This window comes from Chelon labrosus (genome assembly GCF_963514085.1).
Source record: "Chelon labrosus genome assembly, chromosome: 9".
NCBI classification, from domain to species: Eukaryota; Metazoa; Chordata; class Actinopteri; order Mugiliformes; family Mugilidae; genus Chelon; species Chelon labrosus.
Genome location: NC_140359.1, coordinates 28,826,486 through 28,837,885, shown reverse-complemented (window position 1 = coordinate 28,837,885; position 11,400 = coordinate 28,826,486). Strand labels below are relative to the sequence as shown.

The 11,400-nt window shown below is 39.4% G+C and overlaps 1 protein-coding gene across 1 annotated transcript; it reads left to right on the top strand.

Annotated features, from left to right (window-relative positions):
* Positions 1 to 1,081: 1,081 nt before the first annotated feature.
* LOC311493616 (nuclear factor 7, brain-like) lies at positions 1,082 to 2,587 on the top strand (the record flags this gene model as incomplete). Its single annotated transcript, XM_084552349.1, has 1 exon — positions 1,082 to 2,587. The coding sequence occupies exon 1, from the start codon at positions 1,085 to 1,087 to the stop codon at positions 2,585 to 2,587; it is 1,503 nt and encodes a 500-aa protein (XP_084408475.1). The 5' UTR covers positions 1,082 to 1,084.
* Between the last annotated feature and the right edge of the window lie 8,813 nt (positions 2,588 to 11,400).

Genomic DNA, 11,400 nt, shown 5'->3' with positions numbered 1-11,400 from the left:
AAGGTGGGTCTGGAGCCTCTTTTTAAAAACATCAACAGTCTCTGCGGCCCTGAGGTTCTCCGGCAGGCTGTTCCACAATCGGGGGCCACAATAACTAAAAGCCGCCTCCCTGTGTGTTTTTGATCTAACTTTTGGTTAAAAGGCCAGTGCTGGAAGACCCTTGAAATCAATCCTGAAGCACACGGGAAGCCAATGCAGTCATTTTAAAATGGGTGTAATGTGCTCCTGCCCTCTGGTCCTCATCAGCACTCGTGCAGCTGAATTCAAGGTCCAGGTTGTAAAAAACACAAGCAAGCCAAAAGCTGAAGAACATACATACACACTCATTTGGCCAGCGTCCCTCGCCCCTGAAACTTTTACACATAAAACAAACAAATAAAACCAATGTGGAATGGAGATCCTGAAAAACCATTAACCAGACTCACTGTCTGAGTGAACAGATGTCAACATTATTTATAATTAGGTAATTTATGTTTATTGTGTCTATACTCAGCTGGGATAGGCTCCAGCAGACCACCAGGACACTTAACAGGAATAAGCGATTAAAGAAGATGAATGAATGAATGAATGTGTCTATACTTTATTCCTGTAAGTTTGATGAGGGCAGCACCCTAGCACCCCTTATTAATGAGCCGCCACTGGTCAAAGTGTTTTACTGTGAGCTTTGAGACAACAGGAAATATGAACTCCTCCCTGGAGGACTAAAGCACAAACCTCACCTTTATAATGTTTAGTATTTTTATGAGCTGAAGGACCTGAATGTTTTGTAGAAGAGAATCAAAAAAGATTAAAATTTTGAGGGACACACGACTGAACAAGGAAACCGGAAATTTGAGATCATTCACCTGTGGAAGACACAATGGCACCATCTGCTGGAGACAATATTACACTGCAGCTTTACTGACAGGAAATAATTCTCATAACTGCAGTAAAAGAAAGTGAAAGTAGACTGAGACCGAGCTCAGGCGCCATTACAGGGTGTAACGATCTCTGCTGGAAAAACACGAACTTGAACGATTTTAAGAGGAAAAGTGAAGAGACTGTATATTGGTGAGTCCTGCTATTGAAACTACTTCAGTCACAAATGGCTGAGAGATCTGCTCTTGAAAGTTATCTGAGCTGCCATGTGTGTTCAGAGACTTTCAGAGATCCTGTGTCTCTGAGCTGCAACCACAACTTCTGTTCAAGCTGCCTGCAGAAATTCTGGGAACAAGCTCAAAACAAAAACTGTCCTATTTGTAAAAGAAGATCCTCAAAAGATTTTCCTCCGTTGAACTTTGGACTGAAGGAACTGGCTGACTCCTTTGCTGGAAGACAGAAATCTGGATCATCTGAGACAGAAAAGGGCAAAGAGAAGTCATTAATGGTGGTTTGTAGGAAACACAAAGAAGACCCTAAATTGTTCTGTGAGGATGAGCAGAGAGCTGTGTGTCCTGTCTGTGAGTTTTCTCTCCACCACAATCACAAAGTGGTTCCTATAGAACAAGCGGTCAGTGACCTGAAGGAGCAGCTGAAATCTGACTTAAAGTCTCTGCAGGACAAGAGGAACAAATACAAACAAGTGGAGGAAACATACAATAAGGTGATTCAACACTCCAAGAAGCAGCTGCTGTCCACAGAGAGGCAGATCAGAGCAGAGTTCAACAAGCTCCACCAGTTCCTGAGAGAGGAAGAGGAGTCCAGACTGGCAGCTCTGAGGGAGGAAGAGGAGCAGAAGGAGAAGACTGTCAGCAGAGAGATGAAGAGGATTCAGGAGCAGATCTCCTCTCTGTCAGACAGTATCTCTGCTGTTGAAGAAGAGCTGCAGAAACACCAGGTGCCATTCCTCAGCAGTTATAAAGACACTCAGACCAGAGCCAGAGCCCAGTGCTCACTGTCAGATCCACAGCTGGTCTCAGGAGCACTGATAGATGTGGCCAAACACCTGGGCAACCTGTCCTTCAGAGTCTGGGAGAAGATGGAGGAGAAGGTCCACTTCAGTCCTGTCATTCTGGACCCAAACACTTCAAACCCCTGGCTCCATCTGTCTGATGATCTGACCAGTGTGAGATGTGGAGACACAAAGCAGCAGCTTCCTGACAATCCAGAGAGAAACACTAAGTATGCCACTGTTCTGGGCTCTGAGGGCTTCAGCTCAGGGAAACACAGCTGGGAGGTGGAGGTGGGAGATCATCCTGACTGGAATGTTGGTTTAGTTAAAGAGTCAGTTGACAGGAAGGGAGAATTATTAGCTTCACCAAAATATGGAATCTGGTGTTTATCACATCGCAGTGGAAAATACACTAATGGTGCTGGTCAGACTGTGACAGTGAAGAAGAGTCTCCAGAGGATCAGAGTCCAGCTGGACTATGACAGGGGGGAGGTGTCCTTCTACAACTCTAAAGACATGACTCTCATCTACACTTACAGAGACACTTTCACTGAGAAACTCTTCCCATATTTCAGTATTGGTAAAGCTGGTTCTGCCAAAACCTCTGATATCAAAATCAGAAAGGGAGATTTCTCTGTGATGTTCAGAGATGTTTGTTTTTCTGTGACAATCATTCCAGGTTCATTTCTCTGTAAAGACATCATCACACAACAGTGATAGTTTCCACTGAAAGACTTTGTCATTCTGATTGAAGGTAGGTTGTAATTTTAAATGAATTATTTCAAATGTAGAAAATTAAAAATGTAGACCTCAACATTTGTTCTCCATTAAAACATTAACAGTCACTTTTGAATTCAGAGTCTGTTCAGATTTGATTAGAACAAGTACATGACTTTTGTCTGAAAGATTTTTTTCCTCTCCTGATGAGTTATTTTATCCTTTAACATGTTCTAATGAGATTTTCAGTGGTTCAGTGAATCTAAAATCATTGTGTCTGATTGATTGTTCTTATTTTATTCTACAGCAGAACTGATTTATTTTCTTGGCTCACAGAAACTGTTAATCCAACTGTCTGAAATGAATGATGTGGTGTGGTTGCCATCAATGATTTAGTTGTTTTTAGTTTGTGTAGGATGTAACTTGATGTTTTTGATATTCTGCTCATGTTTAATGGATTCTAACAGAATATAGTCTCATGTTGTTCAGTAAATCCTCTGATCATACTGTAATCTGAATGATGCTCTCTTGGCTTCTAACAAACATGCTCAGTGTGTCCAGTCAGTTCTTCTCATGTCATTAACTTCCTGTAATTAGCTCAGAAAACAGAGTGTGTGGTGTTTTTGTGCTAATGTCTCTAAAAGACTAGGCTTTAAAACTACAAATACAACTGTCCAAGTGTGTTTTGTTCAAACTGTATTTGTTTGTTACTAATTTGCACATGTTGGTTAAAAAGAAGAGGATTGTAAATATGAGGGACAGTTGAAATAACAGTTCACACAATCCTTTTTCTCACGTCCCTGAGCCTCAGTTTCATACATGGTCCTTTGCTTCCATCTAGTGGGTATATGGTGGTACTACAGAAAACTAACCAACATTATATATATATATTTAACAGCTTTATTGCTGCATAGATGAAACATCAATGGGCTGGTTGGACGAGTTGACTTGAAAAGTGCTTAATTGACATGATTAATTAGAGATTTAACTTCTTTACATGCTCAATAAAGAGAGTCGCAAACAGTCCTTGTGAGCCTGGACTCTGAAGAAAACATTAACATCACTTCCGGTTCCGGTGTTGGAGAAAAGTTTGGTTGTGTTTTGGTGCTTGGTTTTGGACTATTTCTGTGTTTTTTGGCTACTGATTTTGGATCACGGACATCGGACTATCTGCGGACACCCTTGGTTTGAATAGTGTCTGTTTTAACGACGCTGATTTTCGGAACACGGACGGAAAAGAACTGAGCTAGGCGGCTAGTTGACAAACTAGCTAGCGGGCGGCTAGGGTAACAGCAGACGCTACCTCGCGTTACCTAGCAACATGGGTCCGAAGGGGCCGGTGAGCAGGATGTCAGCTCCGTAGAGCAACAGGTGGCTGCCTTCCTACAATCCAAAGGGACTGAAATGGACCGGAGCAACGTCGAGGCATGCCACCCTCTGCCCCGGAGAGATGACAGCGACCAACGAGCCGTGATCATGAGATCTGTCAACAGGAAACACAAAACCACACTGTTAAAACAAGGAAGGAAACTGAAAGGATCAAACGTATTCATCAACGAGCATCTGACCAAACGAAACGCCGATATCGCCAGAAAAGCATCGCTTCATGAAAAAACAGGGAGAAATTCAACACACATGGACATCAAACTGTAAAGTATTCATTAAACTAAACGGGACACCAGAGCAAGACAAAGTACTGGTCATCAGGAACATCGAGGAAATGGACAAACACGAATGATTATCACAATCTGGACTAAGGTGTGATGACTCATACAACACATCACCATGACTCAGTCTGAAAGAACTCATTCATCTACAACTGGAGACAACGGGGATATAATTCAAAGGATTGCTGATCATGAAAAGCTGGAACTGAGAACATTTCAATACACTGACCATCATTTACTGGACTTGGAGCACGATATAGACCCGGACAATAACTTCTTCTCAAACATCAACGACAACTGCTGCTATTACACAGTTGAACAGTACAATCAGACCATTAAAACCGACAGCAAACTGTCTATAATCCATCTCAGTAGCAGAAGTCTGTATGCAAACTTCAATAACATCAAGGAATATCTAGGTCAAGTTAAAAAAACATTTAAAATAATTGCAATATCAGAAACGTGGATCAATGCAGATAAAGGAATGGATTTAGAACTGGAGGGATATGAATTTAACTGTGTAAACAGAAAGAACAAGAGTGGAGGAGGAGTGGCTGTGTATGTGGATAATAACTTGAATTATACAGTAGTAGAAAATATGACAACTGTCATTGATAACTTATTAGAATGTATAACAATTGAAATATGTGAAGAAAAAAAGAAAAATATAATAATCAGCTGTATATACAGAGCACCAGGCTCCAGTATTGAAGCATTCAAGGACTGGATAGGGGAAATGTTTTCAAAAACTAATCAAAAAGTTGTTTTCATTTGTGGTGACTTCAATATTGATTTACTCAATTTATAATAAGCACAAAATGACCGACGAATTTATCAATACAATGTACAGCATGAGTTTACATCCAAACATCACCAGACCTAGTGGAATCACATCCCATTGTGCCACATATTTACCAATGATATTGAAAATAATACAATGAGCGGACTATTAATTAATGACATCAGCGACCACCTACCAGTGTTTACAGTTTATAACAGCAACTGCCAGAGGAATCAGCCAGAGGACAAACTAAAATACAGACGAGTGAGGACAGAAACTATGAGTATGTTTAAGAATGATTTACTGGCACAAAACTGGGAAAAGGTATATAATGAAAGTGATGTTGATGGTGCATATGAAACCTTTTTAAGAATATTCACATCATTATATGATAAAAATTGTCCAATAAAACGTTACTACAGAAAACAAAAATACAATGATCGACCATGGTTCATGAAGGGATTACAAAATGCCTGTAAAAAGAAAAACACACTATATAGAGAATTCATAAAACAAAGAACTAAAGAGGCAGAAAAGAAATGTAAAAAATATAAAAACAAGTTAACCAATATTATAAGGATATGTAGGAAAGAATACTATAGTAGAATATTATATTATAACAAAAGCAATATTAAAGGAATATGGGATATATTAAATAGTATTATTAAAAATAGTGCTAAACAACAGAGCTACCCTCAATATTTTATTGATAATAATATTAAAAAGGACAATATGGATGATGTGGTCAACAGCTTTAATCATTTTTTTGTAAATGTTGGACCAAACCTGGCAAGAAACATTCCAGAGTCATTGTTATCTGAGGATTGGAATGATAACCTTATAGTGAGAAATCCCAGTTCAATGTTCCTTACAGCAGTGGAAGGAAAATAAATAATAGACACGGTAAATAAATGTAAATACAAAACATCTACTGCTTCAAATGAAATTGATATGACAGTTGTAAAAAAGGTCATTGAGGGGATTTCTGAACCACTTACATACATCTGTAACTTATCATTCCAAACCGGAAAATTTCCTAACAACATGAAAATAGCTAAAGTTGTGCCGCTGTATAAAACTGGGGATAAACACCACTTCACAAATTACAGGCCAGTTTCTTTACTTCCACAATTCTCCAAAATTCTAGAATAACTATTCAATAACAGATTAGACAAATTCATAAACAAACATGAATTACTTTCTGACAGTCAGTACGGATTTAGAGCAAACAGCTCAACATCACTGGCATTAACAGAATCAATTGAGGAGATCACAAACGCTATAGATCACAAACTGCATTCAGTTGGAGTTTTCATAGATCTCAAAAAAGCTTTTGATACAATTAATCACAATATATTAATCAATAAACTTGAACGGTACGGGATCAGGGGGTTAGTACTGCACTGGGTGAGAAGTTATTTAAGCAACAGAAAACAATTTGTGAAGTTGGGGGAACATTCATCGTCATGCTTGGACATTGCTTGTGGCGTCCCACAGGGCTCAGTATTAGGTCCAAAACTATTTATACTTTACATAAATGACATATGCAAAGTTTCAAGTACATTAAAATTAGTATTATTTGCAGACGACACTAATATTTTTTGTTCTGGGGGAGATTTACATGAACTACTGGGGAGGACCACCACTGAAATGTGCAAACTGAAAATGTAGTTTGACATTAAACAAATTATCGTTAAACTTAAGTAAAACAAAATTCATGTTATTTGGCAATTACAATAAGAATACACAAGTACAGTTACAAGTAGATGGGGTGGGCGTTGAAAGGGTACATGAAAACAAGTTTCTTGGGGTAACAACTGATGATAAAATAAACTGGAAGTCTCATATAAAACATGTACAAAGCAAACTGTCAAGAAGCTTTTCAGTTCTGAGCAAAGCAAAACACATTCTGGACCACAAATCACTCCACATTCTATACTGTTCACTGATTTGACCATATTTACAATACTGAGCAGAGGTTTGGGGCAATACATATAAATGTACAATACGATCTCTATCCATACTGCAGAAAAGAGCCATAAGAATAATTCATAATGCTGGTTATAGAGACCACACAAATTCACTATTCTTAAAATCAAAAACATTAAAACTCACTGACCTGGTTCATTTCCAAACAGCACAAATCATGTACAAAGCAATAAACAATCTACTTCCTGGAAATATTCAAAAATTGTTTTTTCACAGAGTTGGGGAGTGAGTTCAACTTAAAACATCAGCGGGTACGCACAACATTAAAAAGTTTTTGTCCTTCAGTTTGTGGAGTGAGGCTGTGGAACAGACTGGGTGTGGAGCTCAAGCAATGTCCAAGCATGATCCAGTTTATAAAGTGGTACAAACACATGGTTATCACAGGGAGGAAGAAGAGCTTTAACAATCAGTGTCTTCATCAATGATTTATGTATTTGTTTATTTAATCAAAAATTATTTATTTATTTATTATTTATTTTCTCTAATTCTTTTCTTTTTTAATGTAAATATATATATCCGGAGAGAAAATATTACTAATTGAGTAGTGGAGAAGGGGTAGGTTCAATAGGCATATGCTTCATCCTACTCCTTTTCAGACATGTTGGGTTCACATTATTATTTTTGTTTTGACTATTGTTAATGGATTTATTTGTTTTCAGTTTACTTTGTTATGTTAGCCGCACATGTTCGAAATAAACTAAACTAAAAACTAAGACCACACTCTAATGTATGTATCAGAAGAGTCCTTCAGAGTATGTCTTATTTTTTCTAGCTGAAGTAGAGATAGAACCTCCTGAATCCATCTCCTAAAGGGCAGCATTTGTTAGATTTCCAGTTCATTAAAATCACCCTGCACGCTATCAGACTGCAGAATGCTATTGCACTCTTTTGTGCATTAGTGGTACATATTTCTGAGGGTGTGACTCCAAATATAGCAGTGAGTGGATTGGGTTTGAGGGATGTGTTGCATTGAACTGATAGACAGTCAAAAACAGAGGACCAGAAATCAACTAGGGAGGGACAAGACCAGAACATGTGGCCCAGTGATACTTGGTTGCCACACCGAGGACAAGTAGGGAGAACGGATGAGTATATTTTAGCTAACCTATCATTGGAGTAATGTAACCTATGGAATACTTTGAATTGTCTCAGTCTGTGTCTTATACATATAGAGGAAGTGTGAATGTTGGAAATACATTCAGCCCAGACATCCTCCAGTATCACCATTTCTAGATCCCGTTCCCAAGCTTCACACGTTTTAGTGTGTGATAGAGAGTCCATATTATGTGTTATGTTATATGCCTTGGAGATGAGACCCTTGTTCCATGGATTCAGATTTAACAAATCATACACAGAATCTTTGTTTGGCGGCTTGGGGTAAGTAGGGAAATGTTTGGAGGTGAAACTGTGTGCTTGGAGATGTCTGAAGAAATGAGATCTTGGGATATTATGGTCTTTCAGGGCTTCAAAGCACAGGAAAGAGCTCTCATCAAACAAATCATCAATTCTGAATCTGATCCGTCTGTGAGGGTTTGAAGAGATGGTTGAATGAAAGAGGAGAAAGGCTGTTCATCTGATCAAGGTTAAAATGTTTGTGAGATTGTACCCAGATTCTAACGGAACTGGACACAACGGGATTAGAAAAAGTCTCACTATTTGTCTGGGCTGCCAATGGAGCTGTTAGCAGAGAGATAGGGGATATCGATGGATGTGATGAGAGCTCCATCATCACCCAGGTAGGCCTGTTTTTGTCAGAGAATGACGTCACCCAATATGCCAATTTGGAAATATTTGATGGCCAATAATAATGGAGGAAGTTTGGGAGAGCCAATCCTCCTTCAGACTTAGATCTTTCCAGATAAATCTTCTTTATACGAGGCGTAGCATGGCTCCATATAAATGATGAGATAAATTTATCCAGTTTCATAAAGAAATGTTTTGGGAGCCAGATGGGGATTGTTACTAACATATACAGGAATCTAGGCAACACTGACATCTTGAGGGCGTTAATGTGGCCCGCCAGTGAGACGGGGAGGCACGACCACCTCTCTAAATCTTTTATAGTTTGTTCCAGTAAATGATCAAAGTTGGTCTTTTTGAGTGACTTAAATGAACTGGTTACATGTACACCTAGACACTTAAAGGACTGATATTCAGTTTTAAAGGGAAACTCGTCATAGTCTAGTGATTTGCTTATATCATTTATGGGGAAAAGTAGACTTTTTGATAAGTTTAATTTATAGTCAGAGAAAATCCCAAATTCCTGTAGTAACTGCAGGAGGTGAGGTATAGATTGGCTTGGGTCGGTGTTACGACCCCGTGTTACAGGGGATGAGGGGAGTAACAAAAGATAATGTTCCCAGGATTGATCACGGAAAGATAAGACAAAGAGACAGTTTTATAGGCAAACAAAAATAAGGCGTTTATTAGAAAAGGACAAAATCAGGGTGAACCCAAAGCAGCTGGCCTGCAAAAGGAACTGCACAGTTAAACAAACTGAAAACGCTGGCCTTCCACAGGAACCAGGATGATTAAATAAACTCAAAACACTATGCTAACACCTTAGCAACCAGGATGGATGAACAAACCAAAACACAATGATAACAATTTAGCACGCACCACACACACCTTTCCACTGAAAGGTAATCAAAAGACAGGAACAGCCAAAACAGGAACAATCTCACCACAGCAATGCCACACTGTGTCCCTAACCAGAGTGTGTCCCAACCAGCAGAGTGCTGTTCTCTTCTCCTTTTAAACTCTGGCCACTGATTAGGGGATTGGAAACTTCTGTGAGCTGGGGGAGTGGCATGCATCCACCTAGAGAGAGAGAGAGAACAGCACCGCAGCAACACACACCCAAACAATTTAAAGAAATCAGCCCACAGGCCGTAACAGTCGGCAACAAAGAGGAGCAAGTCATCTGCGTACAGCGCAGTCTTATGAATTGTGTTTCCTCTAGTGATGCCCTTGATCCTCCCATCATCCCTGATTGCAACGGCAAGAGGCTATGTGGCTAAGTCAAACAGAAATGGAGACAAACAGCAGCCCTGACACGAGCCTTTATATGGTGGGAAATATGCTGATGTTGAGCCTGATGTTTTTACAGCCGACATAGGCCTACTATATAATATTCTGATCCAGTTTCTGAATGTTTCCCCAAATCTGAACTTCTTCATGACCTCATGTAAATACTCCCACTCTATCCTATCGAAAGCCTTTTCAGCACTGAGTGACAGAATTACCTCAGGCTGTTGTGTGGAATGGGTGGAATACATTACATTAAAGAGCCGCCTCAGTTTGAAAAAGGGCTGTGGACCTGGAATAAAGCCGGTCTGATCCTGATGAATAAGTGTTGGTATCACATCGTTCAATCAGTTAGTCAAGGCTTTTGTCAGAATTTTATAATCACAACAGAGGAGACTGATGGGTCTGTAAGATGAGCAGTCCAGTGGATTCTTATCCTTAAACATCATGGTGATAATTGTGGTTCATTTACTTTCTAGTTCATAGACTGTTACAGAGACGAGAATCACTGTGATTCTGTAAATATGAAATATATAGAAATAGATTCACTGATCCGATTTGATTTTGGACAATAAAGTTCTATTTTGAAATAAACTTTTCACTTTTGCTGTAATGTTTGTTTTCATTCCTCTTTCCTGTTCTATTGTAGATGCATTCTGTGTTAAAGAGCTGTCACTGGTCACATTTGGTTCAATTCACTTGTTGTTTATGTATTCAGGTCACATGGGAGTTATTTAGTGTCAGTTTATTCCACTGTCAGTTTCTACCAACAACACTGACTCCTAGAAATTTGATTTCTCTGAAACTATTTCTGTTTAACAGTCAATATGATTATTCACTCAGAGATCATTATATAGGTCAGAGGTTAGGTCAATCTACAGACCCTGGATGATGATAACAGGTAACTCCTGACTCAACAGGGAATAGCACTAGTGTATCATAACAACAATATTGGTGAAATTAACGACTTTCGCAGCAGATAATGTTATTTAGAGGCTGCGTTTCGTTCCCCGATCACTCCGACTGTATGGATATACGCTGATCTATCTATCATCCTAATGACTCCAAGTCAAATCAAATCAAATCTTATTTATATGGCACTTTTCATACTTAGAAGCAATACAAAGTGCTTCACAGAGGCTAAAAACAGCAAAGACAAAAAGCCAACCCTACCATCCCTGTAAAAACACAGAGACACAGGGACATACACACACACACACACTGTACACACTAGAGAGAGACATGGCCGGGCACCGAGACCTGGAGCAAGGAGAAAGCCACCTTTGGGGGTCGACCACACTGAGAGGGCCTCCAGACCACGACTACAGGGAGCACCGCCATAGAGACAG